Consider the following 26237-nt stretch of genomic DNA (forward strand, 5'->3'; position numbering starts at 1 on the left):
ACTTCCAAACCTATCTCTTTACTTGCTACACGTAAAATTTCCGTGTTTTGCCTAATAGTTTGTGGGTTTTCTTCTAACATATTCACGTCATCTGCATACACAAGCAGCTGATGTAACCTGTTCAATTCCAAACCCTCTCTGTTATCCTGGACTTTCCTAATGGCATACTCTAGAGCAAAGTTAAAAAGTAAAGGTGATAGTGCATCTCCCTGCTTTAGCCCACAGTGAATTGGAAACGTATCTGACAGAAACTGACCTATACAAATTCTGCTGTACGTTTCACTGAGACACATTTTAATTAATCGAACTAGTTTCTTGGGAATACCAAATTCAATAAGAATATTATATAAAACTTCTCTCTTAACCGAGTCATATGCCTTTTTGAAATCTATGAATAACTGTTGCACTGTACCCTTATACTCCCATTTTTTCTCCATTATCTGTCGAATACAAAATATCTGGTCAATAGTTGATCTATTACGCCTAAAACCACACTGATGATCCCCAATAATTTCATCTACAGTATTTTCTATACTGCACTCACTCAGCTAAAAACAATTTTCTTCGTCTTAAATTAAAACAAAATCCTAGACTTAGTTCGACTACTGTTACAGTCTATCCCCCCACTCACATGTGCAGCTGCTCTATGCACTGCTGCATCCGCACTACATCTGTGAGCGGGGGAAGATAAAATGTATGCACTATAGTTTCATAATCTATCTACTAGGTCACAACACGACACTATTGTCAGTTCTTCTCCACAGAACAGCCTCATATTCATCTTTTACAATAGACACTGTCTGTTCTTGAAATTCGTTACCTACAGATGTTAGGGGCTGCCCGATCTTAAACATTTTCAAACACAAAGTGAAAAATCTTATTTCACATCGCACAGTGTCCCAGGGAATATATAATTGAATCGACTTTTGCAAAAAGGACACATGTTACAAATTTAATGTTTTGAGATATTCAAGAAAAATATAATAGCAGGTAGGAAACTTAAAATTCAAACTTTATATTCTTGTTACATGAAGTTAGCTACAAATGTGACTGATATATGTTATAATTTACTAATATTATTATTCCATTGGCCATCCATTAAGTTACAGTTTCCATTAAAAAACCGATTTTGACAAAAATGTAACATATGTCCTTTATGGAAAAGTCTATTCAATTCATGACCGTAACTACTTTATCTAGTAATTTAATTACTTACTTACTGGCTTTTAAGAAACCCGGAGGTTCATTGCCTCCCTAACATAAGCCCACCATTGGTCCCTATCCTGTGCAAGATTAATCCATTCTCTATCATCATATCCCACCTCCCTCAAATCCATTTTAATATTATCTTCCCATCTACGTCTCGGCATCCCTAAAGGTCTTTTTCCCTCCGGCCTCCCAACTAACACTCTATATGTATTTCTGGATTTGGCCATACGTGCTACATGCCTTGTCCATCTCAAACGTCTGGATTTAATGTTCCTAATTATGTCAGGTGAAGAATACAATGCGTGCAGTTCTGTGTTGTGTAACTTTCTCCATTCTCCTGTAACTTCATCCCTCTTAGCCCCAAATATTTTCCTAAAAACCTTATTCTCAAACACCCTTAACCTATGTTCCTCTCTCAACCATAAAGAACAACCGGTAATATAACTGTTTTATAAATTCTAACTTTCAGATTTTTTGACAGCAGACTGGATGATAAAAGCTTCTCAACCGAATAATAACAGGCTTTTCCCATATTTATTCTGTGTTTAATTTCCTGCCGAGTATCATTTATATTTGTTACTGTTGCTCCAAGGTATTTGAATTTCTCCATCTCTTCAAAAGATAAATTTCCAATTTTTATATTTCCATTTCGTACAATATTCTGGTCACGAGACATAATCATATACTTTGTCTTTTCGGGATTTACTTCCAAACGTGTCTCTTTACTTGCTTCAAGTAAAATTCCCATGTTTTCCCTAATCATTTGTGGATTTTCTCCTAACATATTCACGTCATCCGCATAGACAAGCAGCTTATGTAACCCATTCAATTTCAGACTCTGTATGTTATCCTGGACTTTCCTAATGGCATACTCTAGAGCACAGTTAAAAAGTAAAGGTGATAGTGCATCTCCTTGCTTTAGCCCACAGTGAATTGGAAACGCATCTGACAGACACTGACCTATACGAAAGTAATTTAATTGTATAATTTAATTTGTCACCCAATTTAAGAACTTAAGTTCATTACATTGCCCAATATTTTTTTAGTTTATGCATATTTGGCTGATTTATTTTTGCCTTGAGTATACTGTATTATACTCTATGTTGTAATAAGATTGTATTAATATGTATTTCTTTTTCATCCTCTAGTTGAGTGGAAGAGAAGGCCTTATGACATTAACTCTGCCAGAATAAATAAAGCAGCTCTTTAGTGTTATGTGTTAAAAGAGTGCAATCAAGAATGAAAAAAATTTTTTTTTTTTTTTTTTTTTTAATACTCTATAACAGTTAAGTTGTAAGATAATTCTCACCTCTGGCAAACCAAAAATTTCAATAGCCCAAGTCATGGGGTTGGGAAAACCAACAATAGCGATATGGTTTAGTAATGTCAACATCCCTCCCCCCTCCACCATCAGAATGCTTTCTGTAAGATGTATGAATGAATTCCAGACATGTAACTAAAACTGACAAGGTCTGACAGAAAAATAATTTAATTAAATCTGGGAATTCCTTACGTGCTTCTTAAAACATGACTAATAATGCACAGAACATATTAGTACCGTAAACTGGGGTTACTTTGAACAGAGAGGAAACTTTGAACATTTTTTTCAGAAAATCATATTTAGGTTTCTACATGCTGCACTTGTTATAGATGGAGGTAAATTATCATAAAATTATTCTCATACGAAATTTACCTCCATCTATAACAAGTGCAGCATGTAGAAACCTAAATAGGATTTTCTGAAAAAATGTTCAAAGTATCCTCTGTGTTCAAAGTAACCCCAGTTTACGGTATTAGTAAGGTATTATTAAGCACAGACTACCTAATGCTGTAAACAATTGCAATTTCTATTTTTAAAGCATCTGTGTTAGGTCTAGTCTGAATAAGGAAATAAACAAAAGGGTGGAGAAAACTATAATAAAGTAATTCTCAAACAAACACACTTGTTTTAAAGCTGTAGTATTAAGTATCAAAACTCTAAAACAGGTATCGGTATAGACAAACTGTGGTATCAACCCATTCTATTAAAAAATAATTATTTTCCACTGTCGCAACGTTTTGTATACTATATTTCATATTATAGCATGACAGAAATATTTATCGCTGAGAAAACTCATAACTTAGAATGTATTTTGGCTTACTGAAATATAATATTAATCTTAAATATTATTGAAACAAATAACTTACTGTATTACGACTTATGGTTCATAATTTAATAAAATGAGTTATTAAGAAACATATTCAAATAACTTATACGAATAAATAAATAACTCTTGGACATAAAAGTTCAGAACATATGGCTAAGCAGTATTATTTAACACCATTAACTCACGAAATATGGTAAAAGTTTATAAAAGGTGTCAGCCATTTTAATTACTAGTTGTCTAACCGGTCATGAACATATAACAGAGAACTTTTATATCTTTTAGTCATGCAACATTCATGTGAATAATGTTTTATGTTTAAAAAGGTGAGTAATTTCCATGATGATTAAATTTACTTTGAGAGTTTAAGAAAGAGACTAATATTTGTGGTGATTTTCAAAATTAACAGGAAATTCAAGGATAATAATTTATTATCTAACCACATGTACTGTTCCTTAAAGACTCATCGAAGTCACAATTCGGGTATCTAGTTTCTGAAATATATGAATAGAAAAGTGACAACATTTAATTAATCTAAGCAAAATATTACAATATGAGCAATAATTTACGAAAACTAAAAGGAAAAAAAAACTTGATAGGCCTATCTTACAACAAAACACACTTGTCTCTATTTAAATCTGATATCTGAATTTACAGAAGCATAATCAAAGACTGAACTCATGGTTGGTACACATGTTAAAAAGTGTTACACAAAGGATATCAAAAGTTAATTTATTAAACACCTAACTACGTACCTAACTTATTATTATATAGTTAGAAAAAAACTAGTTTTCTGTTGCTAAAAGCTGAATTGTATTTGCGTGTCTTTAGGAATTTGCTTTAATGATATTATTAATACAATATCAGTCGTTAAGCAAATAATATTTTTTTCTCCCACATTTCCAAATAAAACGCCCATTGTTATGTTGCTATTTAATGCATAAAGTTATCCTTTACATTCCTGAATAATGAAACAGTTGTCTATAGAGACACTTAATATTAGGTATCCTCCAGAAAACTTGCTTCATTTATACACTGACAGATCCTTGATCTCCAGAGAACAAGGTGCTGGTGCAGGTGTTACACGTGTCTCTTCTCACTTTATAGATCTCTTGGATATGGAACAACAAGTTTTGATGGAGAAATTGTTGCAATAAGTGAAAGTCTCAGGAATCTTCTATGCCACATCAATAAATTTAAGAATGCAGTTATATTGTCAGACTCCAAAGCAGCTATTCTATCAATAGTCTCTAAACACACACCTTCATCTCAAACAGCAGAAATAACTAAAACGCTCTCTCAATTAATATCACTCAATAAAAGAATTGTATTCCAATGGATACCATCCCACTGTGGAATCCTGGGAAACGAGAATGCGGATGCTTTAGCAAAGAAGGGCAGCACTGCTACTTACAGACCTGTTACTAAATCTACGTATTACTCTGTGAAAAGATTTATTAAATCTACATACTTAGACTTCAACAAACAAAATTTGATAACACAATCTCAAGGGAAAAAATGGAACTCTCTGCATCAAAATCCACAGTTAGTTCCTGATTTATCACGAAAATCGTCTGTAGCTGCATTTAGATTGGCAACAGGCCATGATTGTTTGGCCAAACACCTGCATAGAATTGGAATATATCAGTCCCCTAACTGCCCATTCTGCAACTCAAACCAAGAAATGGAATCAGAACACCTCAAAATCTGTGCTTCAGTGGCTGACCACGATAATGTCTTTGAAAAATATTGGAGTGCAAGAGGTCAAATGACTTTATTGTCAAATGCCTGGCATTAGAAAACAACAACAACACATTCCTGAATAAGAAATGAATATTTCTATTTTTTGTTGTTTTAGTTAATCAATGCCATAGCGATGAGTGGTTTTGGTAAATTTTTATCCACTAGTTATTCCTGGCAACAGTAACATGGATATAAAGGATAACTTTATTTACACTATTAATTAAGTTAAATATTATCTCTTCCCTATTGAGCTTGTCAGTTAGGCTGCATTGTGAAGTTACAACTGTAAAGGAGATAACTGGCACCATATGATAATTAATATTGATCCATGAAACAAATGCTCACATTTCACAGAAAATTTCTAAATACACCAAAACAATGGGAATAATTAACACCATTATGAAACCTTCCCTAGTACAAAGGCATACTCGAATTCGCCTTTACAAGATCTTGGCCAGACCTGTACTTTGTTGTGGCAGTGAGGCATGGACATTGAGGAAGAAAGACGAAAGCAGAATAACGGCTAATGAAATGAAATTTATGAGATATACAGCGGGATATACGAAATGGAATCACAAACGCAATGAAGATGTAATGGAAGAATTACAACTAGAACCTGTAATTAACCACGTAAAACATTATCAGAACAACTGGATAAATCATCTGCATCGCATGCATAGAGGTAGAAACCCAAAACTCATGCTCCACTATCGTCCAAACAGGAAGAGATCTCTCAGTCGTCCAAAGAAGCACTGGATTGAAAATTCAACTGTAAGATCGTAACAGGCCATTTGGCCTAATACTTGAAGGGAAGAAGAAGAAGAAGAAGAAGAAGAAGAAGAAGAAGAAGAAGAAGAAGAAAGAAATGCTGCATCATACTCTGACACCAGCTGTCAATATAATGGATTTTGGGACTCGCATCGCTATGTATTTAAAATTAAAATGTACTTTGATGTGTAATCAAATTAACAAATAATTAATAATGTATAAATTACACAACAACAAACTGTTCAAAAACATCACATTCATGTAATTTTAAATGTAAAGCTTTGCGTAATTTTAGAATTTTAACATGCAGTATATTATCAATAATGACCCGATGATGCCTAATAATATAAAGCTGAAAACATTTATCATTTAAATTTTGTATTTTATTGGTAAGTTATTTGATGGAAGTTAGTCAACCCAAGTATGAACAAAAATTGTGAACTGTAATTTATCGGAACAATAAAATGATTATCAACGTAGCTATAGTTTCATTCCCAAAACTGGGTGACTTATTCTACATGCCAGTGCATTCTTGATACTGCACAAATTTTTTTCTAACTGCATCTGGGGCACTGTGGTTTGTGTGTTAGATTGCAGGCAGTATCGATGGTTCGAATCCTACCATCTCCAATGATAAGTACAATTACACTTCCAGATACAGTAGTACAGTAGCGTGCAAATTAATCCGAACACGACATATTTTTGACTATAATTATATGTGTACAAAACCGCCTTTGTTTATCATAAAATAAATAAATTTTCATTAACGTTTTCGATACTTGTGTATCATCTTCAGATATGAAATGTTAGATTAATATGATGAAAACCTTGCCTATTAGATGAAACTTAATGTGGTAATTTTCGGGTCATATTAGTGTGATTGCTTGGGCTTAACTTAGGTTGATCTATGATATACATGCTATGTTAGGTTAAATCACTGCGAGTCATATGATTTGATCTAAAATATAAAATAAAACTGTTTAAGAATTGTAACCATTATTAGCGTAGTTATTGAAATGTGAACACTTTGTATAAACACTTTAAAAGTTTAAATCACTTTGAACATGTGTTGGCTGTATTTGCCGATTTAAATCACTGCAAGTCATGTGATATGATCTAAAACAGTGGTTGCCAAACACCACGAAATTGTGACGTAATAGAAATGCAACCCGCATACCACTATCGCAGGGAGAGGGCTGGAGTGGGTATCTCCTGAGATAATGCAGTGAATAAGAGTGCAGAGACGGACTGTGACCAAAAAACAAAAGCAATGTAATATTCTTCTACTTATTGACTATAGGCGTACACACTTTTTTCCATGTTAATATTTTATCCTCATACTCATTATTTTTGTATTATTAATAAAATAAATTTATTTTATTTTCTTATTTACCATAAAAAGAACGTGTACTTTACATCAGCAGACATTTGAAATTAGAAAAACGTATCAGGCTGGTCACGAAGTTCTAAATTATACTACATACTTAAAAAAGTCGAAATATTTTACTCCGATTAAGACATAGAAGCCGATACTTTTTATTGTTCGTTTATTAATGAAATATTCAAGTTACAGATAAGGGTGTGGTAGTCTTCATAACAAGAAGAATAATGACAACGTACATTGTTCTTTTATACTTCATTTAAAATTTTACAACAAATTAGGTCTAAGTATCTCATATTTTTTCCATCTGCACAAAAAAAAATACTTTTCCTTCCACGCTCCTTAAAATTAAGTTTTTACTTACTATCTGTTTTCGAAAAGACATCGAAACATATTATCCTACACACTTGAAACATTACATGCGTATGTCCGCTGCTGATAAATGTCTTTCCTTATATCGTAGTGTTGGCTGTAAACAAAGGATGGGGGTATGATGCCATGGTTACGCTTGAGTGGAGGCAGGGGCATGTGTCGCGACACAGCTTTTGGCGATCACTGATCTAAAATATATAAAAAATTAAAACTGTTTAAGAATTGTAACCACTATTAGCGTAGTCATTGAAATGTGAACACTTTGTAAAATCACTTTGAAAAATTATAATCACGTTGAACATATGTTGGTTGTATTTGCCGATTTAAAGTTCGTTGAATAGGACAGTTTCTGTTGATCTTGATGTTTGACGTTGAACTAAAGCGCAGTGTCGTTTTGTCACTAACATGTTTATATTTTGTTAAAATGCGTGTTGTTAAGACGTTTCATCCAATTGTAGTTGATGAAATTGATGTAAATCATAGATATATTACTGATACAATATGGAGGTTGTCAGGTATCAGCCCAGCATCAAGCACGAGCAGACCAACACATGTCAAACCACACGCCAGGCTGTACTAAATTTATGGACCTGACAACCTCCATATTGTATCAGCAATATATCTATGATTTACATCAATTTCATCAACTACAATTGGATGAAACGTCTTAACAACACGCATTTTAACAAAATATAAACATGTTAGTGACAAAACGACACTGCGCTTTAGTTCAACGTCAAACATCAAGATCAACAGAAACTGTCCTATTCAACGAACTTTAAATCGGCAAATACAACCAACATATGTTCAACGTGATTATAATTTTTCAAAGTGATTTTACAAAGTGTTCACATTTCAATGACTACGCTAATAGTGGTTACAATTCTTAAACAGTTTTAATTTTTTATATATTTTAGATCATATCACATGACTTGCAGTGATTTAAATCGGCAAATACAGCCAACACATGTTCAAAGTGATTTAAACTTTTAAAGTGTTTATAGAAAGTTTTCACATTTCAATAACTACGCTAATAGTGGTTACAATTCTTAAACAGTTTTAATTTTTTATATATTTTAGATCATATCACATGACTTGCAGTGATTTAAATCGGCATATACAGCCAACACATGTTCAAAGTGATTTAAACTTTTAAAGTGTTTATACAAAGTGTTCACATTTCAATAACTACGCTAATAGTGGTTACAATTCTTAAACAGTTTTAATTTTTTATATATTTTAGATCATATCACATGACTTGCAGTGATTTAAATCGGCAAATACAGCCAACACATGTTTAAAGTGATTTAAACTTTTAAAGTGTTTATACAAAGTGTTCACATTTCAATAACTACGCTAATAGTGGTTACAATTCTTAAACAGTTTTATTTTATATTTTAGATCATATCACATGACTCGCAGTGATTTAACCTAACATAGCATGTATATCATAGATCAACCTAAGTTAAGTCCAAGCAATCACACTAATATGACCCGAAAATTACCACATTAAGTTTCATCTAATAGGCAAGGTTTTCATCATATTAATCTAACATTTCACACCTGAAGATGATACACGAGTATCGAAAACGTTAATGAAAATTTATTTATTTTATGATAAGCAAAGGCGGTTTTGTACACATATAATTATAGTCAAACATTAATAGCTTATCGGCAAACTTCAACATGAAATTGAAACGACATATTTTTACATTTTCTGTCATTGCTGGCCTCACAGCCACTCATACCGCTTTAATTGACATCTGTAGTACGTGTAATTCCATTGTTGAAGGTCTGTCGTTATTATTTTTTTTATAATATGTGACATTTTGCCTTTCGTTTTGTACTTATAAGCATTTCAGTTGTGTTGAAGACTTAATACTGCAATCCTGTGTACATTCTGTCGTCTTCACAAATGGATACAACTCCACGAAAACGGTCTAAAATTATAACATTATCAGAGCATTCTTCTATGACACAGAGGCAAATTGCTGCAGAATGTCACATCGGTTTGGCTACTGTTAATTCGATCATAAAACGATACAGGGAGACTGGATCCATCACACCCCAGAAAAAAGGAAACTGTGACCGGAAAAGGAAGACTTCACCTGCAGATGATCGTTTAATTGTCAGGAAAAGTAAATTAAATCCTAGACTAACTACTGTCGACTTAACCCGCGAGTTAATGGCTACCACTGGGGTGAATATTCACGTCACAACAGTGCGGCATAGGCTTTTGGAAGCTGGACGAAGGACTCGTAAGCCTATTAAGAAGCAACTGGTAACCCCTGTTATGTACAAAAAACGCTTAATGTGGGCAAAATTACATCAACACTGGACAGTGAATGACTGGAAGAATGTACTTTTTTCCGATGAGTCTCATTTCGAGGTCCACGGCCACCGTGTTTCTTATGTATGGAAAGGATCCGAAAAAGTAACAGCAGCTCATCTCCAACAAGCACCCAAATACCCCCCTAAAGTAATGTTTTGGGGTTGTTTTACACATGAAGGGCCTGGAGCATTAATACCTATCAAGGGAATGATGAATTCTGGCAAATATATTCACTTATTGGAAACCAGAATCATACACCAGCTGCAAAAATCATTTCCAGATGGCAGAGGTGTGTTCCAACAAGACCTGGCACCATGCCATACGTCTCGAAAAACTACAGAATTCTTCAACAAGAAGAATATTCAGGTACTCCCCTGGCCAGGCAACTCACCCGACATCAACCCCATTGAGAACTTGTGGTCAATTTGCAAAAGAAGAATGCAAAAAATGGATTGTTCTACAAAGGAGAAGATGATTTCTGCCCTCATTGGTGTATGGTTTCGCGATGAAGAAATGAAGAATATTTGTGGGAAATTAGTGGAATCCATGCCAAATCGTCTCAGAGCTGTTATTAGGAACAAGGGAGGCCAATAGATTACTGAGGTATGTCTTAGATCCTTTTTTTATTCCGTTTGAGTGTTTTTGCTTAAGTAATTACGTTGTTCAGATTAATTTACACGCTACTGTATGTATGTAATGTAGTGTGTCAGTTGATAGAAACAAAACAGAAGAATGGAAAAAGAAAAAATGGAAGAAACTGGAAGAAAAGGGGAAAGGAGTAGGGATAGAGGAGTGTTGGTTAACATCTTTTAGCAAAACATTTAAATTTTTGTTCTCGTAAGCATTGTACGCCTATCTATGCACACTGTCATATCCGGGCAACAATGACTCAAATTGTTATCCGAATTCTAGACTTTCGTAATTCTGTCAGCCAGCGATCCAATCAATTCCTTTTTCTCTTTCTGATCAGAAACGATGATTATATGCTTGATTTTCGACAGGTAAAAGAATTTCGACTGTAACTTAACATAACCTATCACAACCTAAACTAATCCTCACTAATCCAAGCAAAACTAACCTAACATAACATTACCAGGTTAGGTTAGGTTAGTTTAGTATTGCTTGGGTTAGTTAAGGTTAGTTTAGGTTGTTACAGGTTATGTTAGATTACAGTCGAAATTATATGCTCCCGATTTTTTTTCTTACCTTCCGAAAAATCAAGCATAAAATCATCGTTTGTGGAAAAAAAAAAATGTTAAAAAATCGTGGAATGGTCGTCCCCAAGAATTACCGGTATCTAGACTTTTACTAAATGGTACTAATAAAGTTTCTCTTTTCATCATTACTTCTTCCACTATTTCTAGGAATGAAATTTAACGTGAAATATGCGACAGCATTTTACAAAACATAATAGAGATTAAGTTTTCCCTTACCTTCCAGGTTCTGGAGATTCGTATATGGGAAGTTCACTTGGTCGAAGCTTTGCTGGTGCTTCACAGTGTTTGCATGTGGAATCAGCCTTTGAGGCTTCATCTATTGCTTTGCCGATATTACAAACAGCCTTTTCGCCCTCGGCAGTGACTGCTACAGCTGCACCAAATAATGCATACCTCCCAGGAAGCAAAAACTTCCTCAATATCTGCTATGCAATGGAAATAAGGAGTACATTTCAAAATTTCTCACACTCAAATATAAAACATTTAAAGTACTTGCATAGAACCGATTAATAGTGGAATTTAGGTAACTACTTATATTATTTTTGCGAGAAACCTATTGTTGCACAACAAAAAATATAGGCTAACTTACATAACTGGTTTTCGCTCTATTTTGGTCAAACTATGTTTTTTTTCCTGAGATAGTAAAATCATATGAAGTTCCAGTAGACCTATAGCACACATAGGCTACTTAGCTCAGTGTACAATTTGTCCTATAAACATCACTTTGTGATTGGAAATAAAAATGAAGAACTATTAATCACATAACTAACAACATACATAAAATAAATGCCTTTATGAATTCAAAATATGTTAGAAAGTTCCGGTACAGTACGGTAAGTCAGTCATGTAGGTAGGCACAACCTGTTTTGAAAATACCGTAGTTGTTTCTATATTGCAATATACAACTAAAATAAGAGAATCTAAAGAGAGTAACTGAAATATTTTGCATTTTCAATACTCGTACCGGTAGTACAAGCCAATAGTAACCAGAACACAAACTCATTCCTAGTTAATAAAATCTGGTAGGCTATTCGAAATCAGCTATTAAAATCTAGGAAGAGAAATTTTAGTTTCCGTTTAGGAAAATGTAGAACTGGAATGGCTAACTTAAGGATTGTTTCTCAGGTTTTAGATTTTATATGTTTAATTATTATTATTCTACAAAGCAGTTCAGTTTCTAGACTTGACATTCTAACCTTAAAACCTAAAATAGCCCATCATAACCTCTAAAGACTTGTATCTACTAAATTGCAATTACCGAGATTACTTTTAACATTCAATATTACACATATTTATAACAAAATTAGCACATTCAAAAGTTTTTTTCAAAATGTAACCACATAAAATAAGAAATGTAACATCTCTTACATTTACTAATAACTTACGTTCGTACCTTACAGTGAAACATAATTCTTGATAATAATAGATATATTGTTATTATATCTATATAATATTCACACTATAATTTTTTAAATATTGTATGTTTAGAATTCAATTTTTTTAATAATCTTGAAATTTTGGGCGAATCTCATCCGCCATTTTCGAGAAAGGAGTTGGAAAATTCTCTTTCGCCATCTACCGCCGAAATCTGTACTAGCTCTGTTTTTTAAAATTGGAACACCTACAACGGCACAATCTAACGAAGAACAACAGTACTAACTAAGACTATAACAATTTATTATTAAAATAACCATTATTGAATTATATTTTATTAATTGGTTATTTTACTATGCTTTTTCAACTGCTATGGTTATATAGCGTCTGAGTGAGATGAAGGTGACAATGCCAACGAAATGAGTCCAGAGTAGGGTTGCCAGATTTTAAAAATATCAAAGAGGGGCATTTTACTGCAATAATGTAATAATACCACAGTCTAGTATATATAGTCGCGAAGGTCAATACGTAGTAAATATGCAAACATTAGATAGTTGCTCAACACTAGGGTCGCTAATATCGCCTCATTACAGGAAATGCAAAATAGTACCGTCACAGTCTATTGTTTCTAGCACCCTCAAAACTCAAGCTTCGTGACTGTATATAGTAGACTGTGATAATACAGTGTAGCCTATGAATTTAGAGGATAATTAAATAATTTTCTTTTTCAAAATTTTAATGCAAATTTATCATTGCATTTCATACAATTTACATTACTTTTCCATTTACTGTGACAATTTAATATAAAAAAAAAAATACTTTTTTTCTAAGTAGCATTTAGTTTAGATTCACTTAGTGGGTTAAAAGTCGCTTTCCCCTAAAAGTCGTAATATAATATTCGACGTTTCGATACATTGTATCACCCGATACCTGGAAGGCTCGTCTACTTAAGTCTGGTTCACAATAAACCGGGAACAAAAACGACAACGAGAACGAGAACGGAAATATTGTTAAAATAAATGCATTTAAATGTGAGTATTCACAATTAACTATTGTGAATCCTCATATTTAAATACATTCATTGTAACATTATTTCCGTTCTCGTTTTTCTTGTCGTTTCCGTTTCCGGTTTACTGTGAACCAGCCTTTAATTGGTCCAGATGTTTAGGATCGCCAAGCCATAATAGGCCTAGACATAGCATAGACGGCGACTCTGTTAGCTTTTGGGTGATATTAATCTGATTTTGGAGTAAGATAGGCAGTTTCAGAAATGTCGGTAATATAAATTTCAGCACACGTTGTAAAAACAGATTCCTTCTACACAAAATTTTCAGATAAACGACTATTATGAAGAATGTCATTTCGTATCATTTTTTAAACCACACAGACAACCTTGAAAATGAAACAGGACAATTAAAAATACGATGTGAATATTGTGGTAGCTATTATATAGCCCTAATCCCACCCGCTTGAAAATGAGACAGATTTCTACGTCTTTATTATAAATCCTTCGTGTTGTAACGGCAATTTTACTATGCAGAGAATATGTTAACCACTACGCAAATATGTATCGCAGAACGCTAGTGGGCACTATGAAACAATGTATCCCTGGACATATATTTCACATTGAAGTTATCTACAATATGAGCGTGTATCGTATGTGAGAACCAACCAACGAGGTGACAACAATAATCGAGTAGCATATTGCGGTATATGGAAGATTTTCTGGTGTCTCACGAGGTATTAATAGAAACTTTAAGCTGTCCGTCACGTGGTCCAGGGAAAATTGTAGAGATAGACGAAAGTAAGTTTATTCCTTGCTTGGTTATTTAACGACGCTGTATCAAATACTAGATAATTTAGCGTCGATTAAATTAGTGATAGCGAGATGGTATTTGGCGAAATGAGGTCGAGGATTCACCACAGATTACCTGACAAGGTAAATGCTTGGCAGAAATGGGTTTTAATGCTGACAAGGTTGAAAAAAAAATGTTAATATTGGAAATTTGGAAAAACTGGTGAGTTTTGTTCTAAGCTTACGGGTAGTAATGCTGAGAGAGAGAGAGAGAGAAGATATATATATATATATATATATGGTATTTTCTCTCAGGAACAATAAGTGGAGAGAGATTTGAAGCAGGAGAGCGACACATGTACAGTATTCAACTGAGAACTGCAAATCGTAATCAGCTACGTATAATTACAGAACATTTTTCAGTTTGTAAAAAAAAAAAATGATTAAAAATCATTACGCGAGGTAAAACCTGTCTCGAAATACTCGAAATACTCTAAATTTAAGCTTAACTATCAAAGTGTAGAATGACGTTGTTTTGTTTTGTTTTTGTTTGTTTTTTTTTTTTTGTCTTTTTAATAATTGAAATGAATAATTTGTCGATTTTCTATGTGAAATTCTGCCGATTCCTTAGTCTCCCGTATTTTCTTCGAAAAATGTTGGCAACCCTAGTTTCATTTGATCATTAAATAACGCGAATCAGACATCAGTGTCGTGTGCAGCACGTTAGCGAACTTTCAATTATGAAAAATAAAAATACATACGCGAATAAATAAATAAATAAATAAATAAATAAAAGAAACAAACGAATAAAAAACAAACCAATAAACAAACAAATAAATAAACAAATAAACAAACTAATAAATAAATAAGTAAATAAATAAATAAAAAAATAAAAATAAATAAATAAATAAATAAACAAATGAATAAGAAAAAACCAATAAATAAATAATAAATAAATAAATAAAAGAAACGAATAAAAACAAACCAATAAACAAATAAATAAATAAATAGATAAATAAATAGATAAATAAATAAATAAATAAACAAATAAAAGAAACAAACGAATAAAAACAAACCAATAAACAAACAAATAAATAAACAAGGAAACAAACTAATAAATACATAAATAAATAAATAAATACATAAATAAATAAATAAATAAATAAATAAATAAATAAAAGAAACAAACGAATAAAAAACAAACCAATAAACAAACAAATAAATAAACAAATAAACAAACTAATAAATAAATAAGTAAATAAATAAATAAAAAAATAAAAATAAATAAATCAATAAATAAACAAATGAATAAGAAAAAACCAATAAATAAATAAATAAATAAATAAATAAATAAAAGAAACGAATAAAAACAAACCAATAAACAAATAAATAATTAAATAGAAAAATAAATAAATAAATAAATAAATAAACAAATAAAAGAAACAAACGAATAAAAACAAACCAATAAACAAACAAATAAATAAACAAGGAAACAAACTAATAAATACATAAATAAATAAATAAATACATAAATAAATAAATAAATAAATAAATAAAAGAAACAAACGAATAAAAAACAAACTAATAAACAAACAAATAAATAAACAAATAAACAAACTAATAAGTAAATAAAAGAAACAAACGAATAAAAACAAACCAATAAACAAACAAATAAATAAACAAATAAACAAACTAATAACTATATAAATAAATAAATAAATAAAAGAAAGAAACGAATAAAAACAAACCAATAAACAAAGAAATAAATAAACAAATAAACAAACTAATAAATAAATAAATAAACTAATAAATAAATACATAAATAAATAAGTAAGTAAGTAAGTAAATAAATAAATAAATAAATAAATAAATAAAAGAAACAAACGAATAAAATCAAACCAATAAAGAAACAAATAAACAAACAAATAAACAAACTAATAAATAAATAAATAAATAAATAAATAAATAAATAAATAAATAAATAAATAAATAAACTAATAAATAAATAAATAAAAGAAACAAACGAAATAAAACAAACCGATAAACAAACAAATAAATGAACAAATAAACAAATAAATAAATAAATAAACTAATAAATAAATAAATAAATAAATAAAAGAAACAAACGAATAAAAAACAAACCAATAAACAAACAAATAAAAGCAAATAAACAAACTAATAAATAAATAAATAAATAAATAAATAAATAAATAAATAAATAAATAAATAAATAAATAAATAAGCAAGCAAGCAAATAAATAAATAAATAAATAAATAAATAAAAGAAACATACGAATAAAAAACAAACCAATAAACAAACAAATAAATAAACAAATAAACAAACTAATAAATAAATAAATAAATAAACGAGCAAGCAAATAAATAAATAAATAAATAAATACATAGGATGCGCGACGGCCCATAAAGAGCCATGATCGACCATCCGGCTGCTGACATTACATCCACATGTCTCGGGAGAGGCGAACGATCATCCAACCAGAACGGAGGTTAGCAAGGTGATTCCCTCAGTCATTATACCTGGCTCGCGGAACAGGATTTCGCTTCCCTTCTTACTTCTCCAAATTCATCACGATACTTTAGTTTATATTGATATAATAACTTAATCTAAATTATGTACTTAAGTTATTTGGTAGTTTAGGATATGAAAAAGCAGTTATATAGGATGACATTTCTTTCCTGGCTCTTGAACTTTTTAAACAAATAAAAACTCAATACATGGAAATTGATAAATTAATCCATAATATTAAAATAACGTTAATGTATTTATAATTTGTATTCAAACTAGTTAAGGCATATTACTCACCCCATAATTGTATTTCGTAGCACTGATGATTTTTTCGTGACTCATGTTTGAATTTCGACGACCATTAAACTTCATCTAAACAATGGTAACTAAAACAAAATAACAAACACCAGCGATAGGCCTAACCACACGTACGATGAAACTGCTGAAAACTTACCTTAATCCATGTATGTCCAAGTTTGTACCAAAATCCAGGCCGAAATGTTGAGTTTGGGTCTGTGTGCTGTGTTTCTACTGGTTCATAGCCGAGAATTTGTCCAATATTCTGTCCAAAAATGTTATGGAACATAACTGAAACCTACGCCTGCATTCACATGATCGGAAGATTTTTTACCGACAAAAACAAAAGAAAGAGACTCATGACATCCTTTGTGTGTACTTCGTGCATACAAGTCTGTGATGTAGAAACCTAATGATTTTTAAAATTATTCTGGATTCGTGAACTGATTTCCACACTTCGATGGATCGGCATAATAATGTTTGTTTTTTATTCACTATTTCTTTCTGTCCATTTCAGTTGTACTAGTAAAGCGAAGTATGTTCGCTGGGCTGCAAAAGAAATGCCGATACGAAATTATATCGTTTTCCAAGGACTTTAGCAAACATGGCGAGGTGGAAAACTATTTTCCTAATATCAGTTTTTTAAAAACATGTAAATATGATTTTTATAACATATTGACATTATTATTTAATATGAATTGATTTTAAATTATTCATATCCTTTTATTTTACAACGTTAAAGGAATTGATTGGGTCACTGGCTGAGAGGAAACTGTCTACTGAAGGATGCACTGGAAGGAATGTTGAACGGGACAAGAGTTCGGGGTAGAATATATCAGATTATAGACGATATTAAGATATGTGGATCATATAAGGAAACGAAGAGGAAGGCAGAAAATAGGAAAGATTGGAGAAAGCTGGGTTTCCAGTGAAAGACCTGCCCTTGGGCAGACCATTAAATGAAATGAATAAGAATGCTACACGAAAATAGTGAAACTGCAGTTTATATGGTATTCCTCAGCCTTCCTTATTATCCATTCATGCTGTCATTGTTAATCGATAGTCCTATATAGGCTATATACGGCCAGTTAAATTTCGTACCTATACTAATAATAAATCTGTAGCCAAAATTTTTCTGGTAATTTTCGATTTTCCAAAAATAATTAGTGTTAACATGTATAATTAATCATCCTGAAACCGAAAATCGTTTTTTTGAAATTTTTGTTTGTATGTCTGTCTGTCTGTCTGGATGTTTGTTACCTTTTCATGGGATAATGGCTGAACCGATTTATATGAAAATTGGAATATAAATTAAGTTCGTTGTAACTTAGATTGTAGGATATATAGCATTCAAAATACCTTATTTAAAAGGGGGATTATAAGTGGGCTTGAATTAAATTAATCGAAATTTCTTCCTTATTATTAATCTTCTTGAAAAATGTTACATAACAAAAGTTTCTTTAAAAATGATTTCCGATAAGTTTTATTCTATATAAACTTTTGATACGACTGATATTTAATGAGATAAATGGGTTTTAAAATTAAGATAACGCCATCTAAGGCGTTGTAATGAAATAAAAACAAGTGACTTCGTCTATAAGAGGCCTTGGACAATAACAATCGAAAGCTATTAAACATAGCCTACAGAGAATGTTTCTGTGTTTGTATGAAGTAATATCGAAAGCTAATTAATTACTAAATGATATGTCAATCTTCATTGAACTATGGTTGCATGTAATAACAATTAAGAAACGTGTTAAAGGAATTGTCATTGCAGTAAATGAGTGGTCTCTGGACCAAAATGATCGCATTTTAATTATTTAAATACAATTTAAATTAAGTAACATATTAAACGATTTATCCTTCTATGTTCCCTAGATCAAACGTCCTATTTTAATTATGTAATTACTTTATATTTATTTCTAAGAGGTGCAGCGGAGCGCACGGGTACGGCTAGTTATATAAAAAAAATGTATAGTTTATTGAATACATACACGAACAAGCTGAATGAATGATGCAATGATAAAAGAGCTATAATAGATTTTATATGCTATGCTTTCTGTGTATCTCTAGTTCTTTTGTTTCATAAGCGAAAAAAAAGAGAGATATTTGCTCAAATCTGTCTATGGCAGGCTAATTTAACTCGGAAAAAATCAACAATTCGATATCTGAATTTTCCTGCTATTATTTGATAAGCGAAAATTCGTTTATTGTATAAAATACATTTATTTATTTTGCTTTGAAATATTATATATATTATTTTAATGTACCGAAGTACATATGATATTTCCATGCAGATATTCTGCGTCATCATACGATGAAAGAGCAATGGAACGGAGAAAAATTCTCTCCGGCGCCGGGATTTGAACCCGGATTTTCAGTTCTACGTGCTGATGCTTTATCCACTAAGCCACACCGGATACCCACCCCGGCGTCGGACAGAATCTTCTCAGTTTAAGTTCCAACTCTTGGGTTCCCTCTAGTGGCCGCCCTCTGCACTTCGTCATAGATGTCTATGAACTTAGGACTGAAGTCCACACATGTGCTGAGGTGCACTCGTTATGAGTGACTAGTTGGCCGGGATCCGACGGAATAAGCGCCGTCTTAAACCACGAAGTGATTTACGCATATCATATATATTATTTTAATGTACCGAAGTACATATGATATTTCCATGCAGATATTCTGCGTCATCATACGATGAAAGAGTAATGGAACGGAGAAAAATTCTCTCCGGCTTAGTGGATAAAGCATCAGCACGTAGAGCTGAAAACCCGGGTTCAAATCCCGGCGCCGGAGAGAATTTTTCTCCGTTCCATTACTCTTTCATCGTTTGAAATATTAGCCTAATTCAACTGCTGGTCTCTTATCAAAAATCGGTTAGCCTTTTTTGGTATTATTTGTGCTATGTTTTGTAATAGTATGAATGTTATAATACTTCTCGAATAAAATGTTTCATAAAAAACAGATTTATTTCAATGCCCAATATCTCGAAACAGGTTTTTGGCGCTTGGTCTCTTATTGCGTAACTCGTCCAATTAATATACATTATACAAAACAAATCACTACATTGGAAAAACAATTTTTACTCCTTTACATTCCTAGAACTAAATAACTTTCAGCATTTAGCGTATTTACGTTGGCCAGACTGTTCACATCAGTCAACTGTTCATAATGTAAAGTACGTACCAGAGTGCTGCATTGGAGTTAAATCGCTCGCTTGAACTCGGTCGAATGTCGCACGCTCGAGTGAGATAAGATAGGTCGTGATACACTCGTAATAAATAGAAGCACAGTACAAGGTCATCTCACCGACGTTTTATCTTGTATGGAAGGCGACAGATAAGATACACATACGTTTTGCTCACACGGTAAAAATAAGGCTTTATTTTCTGCGTTTAAGACAAACTTCTAATGGAACGTACCAAAACAGTAACACGAAGTTATAAATAAAATAGTATGAAAACTTCGATATACAATTATTATTCCTAATTAATAATTATTCAATATTTGATTTACCACATATATAATATGATAGGTCCATATATAGTGTTCCGCCTATATACTGCGACAATGTAGAAACGTTTTACAAAATATTATTATATAGCAGTAAATTAATAACAATATTAGTACAGAGATAACGTCACAGAAAATATAATAAAACGAATAATCATGCTGCACAACTGTTACAGACGCAAAGATTAATACACTAATTATTAGAGATTATTATTATTACTAGAAAACTTGATACATTTCTTGCATTATCGTGACTGTGTTCTCCGTTTATAATAGGTTAATTGCATTTACATCCAATAACATCTGCCAGATATGGCAAAAACAAAATCACTCCTGTGTGAGGGGGGGGGGACATTTACCTACAACATTCATATTACATTTTAAAGCAAGTTTTGTAGTTGTACTATGGAGAGGTTAGTTAAACACTGCAAAGTTTTGAAATGATAAACATCTATGATGTTACTACACAGTTCATCACTGTAACAAGAACGAATGTCTAACGCTCGGCTTATACCGTTCGAGGATTTATCGCTCGCGACAATGTTACCCATCATGCCTGTGCGCTACCTATCGGATTATGCTATGAACTACTTGGCGCTCGAGCGAAAACGTCCGATGCAGACCTCTGGTACATACTGTAGCCTATATTATTAAGATTTTTTAAAATATTATTTTAAAAATATACTCTCGTACAAAAAATACTGTACAATACACGTTTGTGAAATGCATTACAAAATCTCGGAAATTGAAAAACGAGGAGAGCAAGTTTTTCAAACTTTTCCTCGGTTTTGTAAAAAGCACTTCTCAACCTTGTATCTTAATATACTAGGCCTACTGTATTACTGGATAATTTTACAGCATTGTTCTCTTGTAATACTGTACTCATATGCCTTCTTGAACTCTAACTTACTTCCTTGTGCAAGGTCCCGGTAATGCTTAGAATGACCCTCGTGCTTGGATTATCATAATGCTACACGAACAGCATACCACACTTTATTTATGACGAACGTGACTATTGCCAACTGTTAATCTCTTTCAAATATCCATCTTGTATAGAGACTCGGCTATTTGTATTGTATAAAATATCTCCCACTTGCAGAGTTGGGACCCTTGCACTTCGTAATAACTTGTCCGTTACTGCAATAGAGGATCTTACTTATTGTAACTCCACCCAGTGGCCGTCTGAACTGGTAGTTTCTGCAATGAAACGTTGCTCTTGGACGTAAACGTAATGGGGTGTCTGTTACAGTAATGGACATTCAATTTTATTCATAATTTAGAAGATATTTTAATTAAAAAGCATTCTTAAAACAATGCCTTGACAAATTATATCTAATCCTTTTGTTATAAAAATCTTAACTTGGAAGTGAAGAACAATACTTGCGTAACGGTCACCCGGCCTTAAACGGAACTACTGTGAAGTTTAATAAGTTTATACTTAATGATAAAAAGATTGCTTCCTGTGTCTCTCGAGAGAATAGGTAATTCTAGCTGAAGCCATTACGGTACTTCTAAAGCCTTATACAGAGAAGGGGTAATTTTGAACAGATTGCCACGTAAAAATGTTTGTTCGAATGTGCTGCATAAATAAAATAAGAAAAGGACAACAAAGAGACTAATACGGTGCAATGACCCAGGTACGGGTGTAAGAAACACACGATTATAGAATTTCTTTTTAATGCGTTGTAGTCGCTATCTTTTTGTAAAGAACCCTTTAACATTGTTCGTTGTGAAAGCATCTATGATCTCCGATTAAATTCATTGTCAGTACTTCCTCATTCAGATCCCTGCGGTGACTCAGTGGGCAGACATTCAGTCTGTCATGCGAGCGATTAGGGTTCGAGTTCCGGTCAAGCCTGGGAAAATATTGAAAAAAATCCATAGTGACATTTGCGTCGAACAAGGTCGCAGTTGGGGATTTTCTCGAGGTTCTCCGGTTCCCCATATTACACATTTACTTTTCACTGATCATCGGCTTGTAGAGTCCCGGGATAGAAGACCTTGATGTCGTCTAAACTAACCTTACATAACGTAACCCAGTGATGTCAAAGCAAGCGCATTTTTCTGACCTTGACGTCGTGCGCGGGCAGCAAGCGCTATGTATGGAAAGAGGACGGGTTGTGTATATGAATAAGCAACCTGTTGGATTAAGAAAACAGTGGTGCACAAACTTCAAACGGAACGTGAAATTTGATGCCGTTATTTTTATATGGCTTCTTTCTGTTTAATAGTATCTATATTGTCTGTAAAACAGAAGTGCTAACACTGATTTCTTAATATTGCACTTGTGTTTTAAATCTTAATAACGTAATAGATAGTTAAGAAGGAATATTCACTTAAATTCCATAGTAGTATAATATTATACTGTATTAAGTGGATGAAACACATCATTCATAAAGAAAGTAATATTCCAAAGAAAGATATTGGGTATGACATAATAAGTTGGAATTTATATTGATGGTATCTTTAGCCTTATAAAAGTAATCAATAAACTAATCAAAACAATATTACAGTACAAAGCAAAGTTACCTAGGTACTGTATCTGTTTTAAGTGTAACTAATATTACATAACAAAACTCTTATCGCATTATGCTTTTAAGGTGATATTTGTAAGCAACTTCCTACCATCAGAATATGAAATTATTTTCTCGAAATCTGCTGAAGCTATAGAGCTGACATTTTTGCAACACATGGGCACGTATTTTTTGCTTATGATGTAACAGTAGTTGCTTTGTTAATCCATTTCCTTACAAACAATTTTCATGCGAATATTTTCAAAATTTTCAATACATATCTTCTGTAATATGTATATATGGTATATTAGATTTACGAAAACATTCTGTAAGGATACTAAATAAATAGGCCTATACCTGAAAATTTCACTTTTCTATACGAAAAGTTGAGAAAATATTTATTTTGAATAAAAAAATCAAACTTGTGAAAAATGAGCATTAAAATTAAAACTTACATTCTTATAATGCATTTATACTTCTCAGGAAAATCTAAAATTTAACATGGATACAGTTTGAATACGTTCTCTTCCCTTTATTTATTGAATCAGTGCTGGCCATCCCTGAATATAGCTCGACCAAGCGGCATATACCACCTCTTTCGTCTGTGTCTTTCCTTTCCGCTGTAAAGCGCTCAGGCTCTCCTGGGCTCTAAAGCGCGCGCTTGCTCCTGTGGGCATCAATTGACATGCCTGACGTAACCTTTAAGTAAATCTTTACAATACCGTTACCAAAGGAAGGCGGACAGCAAGAAAGGGTACATTCTTAGACAATTTTAAGTGTATGCAAAGCATCGCCGCACGGAGGGGGCTGGCCTTGAAAAGAGGGGGGATTGCCTGCTCGAAACCTGGGTATATAGCGAACTTTATTATTCAGTCGGTGTGGGATTAAGAATGCGTTTAGCTTGAGGATTAGCGCAATAGATCTTGGAAGGTTGCAGTATTGGGTCGTAGTGCCCTCCCCTCTCAAAATTCCATTCCATCCTATTCTACTTCCTCATTCAAAGTAGTCTCTGTCGTTAGAGCCGCTACCTATAGAGGTGAGAATGATGTTACATTCTAGAGCAAGGAAGCAAGCAAGTTTAATTTTCAAGGCACAGATGAACGATGTTGACCATGTCTGTTGTTGACATTGAGTATTATTCTTTTGTTTTAATAAACAAATTAATGCAGCCGTGTAATAAAAACAAGAAATAAATGTCATACATTTTATTATTATTATTATTATTATTATTATTATTATTATTATTATTATTATTATTATTATTAAACTTCATTTAATTTTGTTAAATATGTCTTAAGAACATCTTGAATGTTACCCACAGTCTAGTATATACAGCCACGAAGCTTGAGTTGTTGAGGGTACTAGGAACAATAGACTGTGCCGGTGCTATTTCGCATTGTCTGTGATGAGGCGATAGTAGCGATCCTAGTGGTTAGCAACTATCTATGGATGCATATTTCCTACGTATTGAGCTCGTGACTGTATAAAATACTAGACTGTGATAAAATATTACAAATTTATTCTTGTAACTTACTTCCATATGGTTTTAGTTGGCGAGCAATATCGTTATGATATTGATCAATGCGTGAATGAACTTCTGGCCAATTGGTTTAAAATTATAGCAACTTCCTCGACAAAATCTTCTCAGAGTTGGTAACCTGTTAATTAAATATTTTCTTGTTAACGTAACAAAATAATACATATTTATGAAACTGACATAAAAAATGAAATACTAAGTGCGAAACTCAGATCTTCTAAAGTCATCATCATCCTTCATGCATTAGGAAATTGATTCCTGTAGCAGCTACTGAAATTGGTCCATCCATCTTTTGGCTGGTCTTCCAATATCTCTTCTTCCCCGAGGTTTACATTTCCAAAACTTATGTGGTATCCTGTCCTCCTTCATCCTTGAAATGTGAGACATCCATGTATTCCTATATTCTTCTATTTTGTTGTTTAATTCATATATCTCAAGTTCTTCTCTTATTTCTTCGTCTCTTTTATGTTCTATTTTCCTGTAACCTGCTACGCTTCTCAAAAATTTCATCTCATTTGTTTGTAATCTAGAGGCGTCTTTCTTTTTTATAACCCATGTTTTGCTTCCATATAGTAAACTGGGCACTGACATCACCTTATAAAATTTTAACAATGTATCTTTTCTAGCTTTTGATTTTATGTAATTAAATTTTTCTATTTTTTCTTTTTGATCATAGTCTCCTTTAAAAGATAAGGTAACGCCCAAAAATTTAAATTTATTTACCTGTTCTATAATACTCTTTCCTATTACCATTTTAGATCTTACAGGAGATTTGCTACAAAATGCCGTATGTTCTAAAGTACCGCAAATTATTAAATCAATAAAATCGTCTCTCTTTGGCTGGACTCGGCAAACAAATCTATTAATAATAATAATAATAATAATAATAATAATAATAGTTTTATTTTCCCTGGCAGAGTTAAGGCCATCAGGCCTTCTCTTCCACTCAACCAGGATCAAATCACATACAGAAAAAATACATACCGGTATACAAATATGAACTTAAAAATAATAATAAACATAATTAAGTAAAAAAGAGAGATTGAATACATATACACAATCAGTATTAACTTTGAAATAACAATAATAAAAAAAATATATGTAATAAAAAAAAAGAGACTGAATACATAATCACAAACAGAAAAATACATTCTAGTATACAAGTATTAAGTTAAAAGAAGAAAAAAAAGAATTAATACATATGAATATAATGTCACAACTAAAGGAATAGTACAATTAGTATGATCAGCACAGCACGTGTTACATTGAGACAATGACAATTACCTAGATATTAGTGTTAATGGAAAAATAAAGTAATGACTGTGTAAAATAATATTAATAATAATAATAATAATAATAATATAAATAAAAATTATACCTAAAAACTAGTTCTGTGCATTTAAAATATTTCTAAACAACCTAATTTTAAACAACTGGGGACTAAGACTACCCCTGATTTCCAGCGGCAGCGAATTCCATGAGCGGGCCATGGCTATTGAGAAAGAACTTGAG

General features: G+C 32.3%; 1 protein-coding gene across 7 annotated transcripts in view; it reads right to left on the reverse strand.

Annotated features, from left to right (window-relative positions):
• Mic26-27 (MICOS subunit 26/27) overlaps positions 1-12724 on the reverse strand; it is a 44497-nt gene extending 31773 nt beyond the window's left edge. The window contains exons 1-2 of one of the 7 annotated variants that reach the window (XM_069846171.1): positions 12560-12724; positions 11383-11591 (exon numbers count right to left, since the gene is read on the reverse strand). In XM_069846171.1, the coding sequence (XP_069702272.1) occupies positions 11383-11591; positions 12560-12574 (224 nt within the window). In that variant the 5' untranslated portion in view covers positions 12575-12724. Of the gene's footprint in view, positions 1-11382; positions 11592-12551 lie in introns of all 7 variants that reach the window. The other 6 variants (XM_069846165.1, XM_069846164.1, XM_069846166.1 and 3 more) reach the window with 6 other exon arrangements.
• Positions 12725-26237: the final 13513 nt, after the last annotated feature.

Source organism: Periplaneta americana, chromosome 14 (assembly GCF_040183065.1).
Source record: "Periplaneta americana isolate PAMFEO1 chromosome 14, P.americana_PAMFEO1_priV1, whole genome shotgun sequence".
In the NCBI taxonomy this organism is placed as follows: domain Eukaryota; kingdom Metazoa; phylum Arthropoda; class Insecta; order Blattodea; family Blattidae; genus Periplaneta; species Periplaneta americana.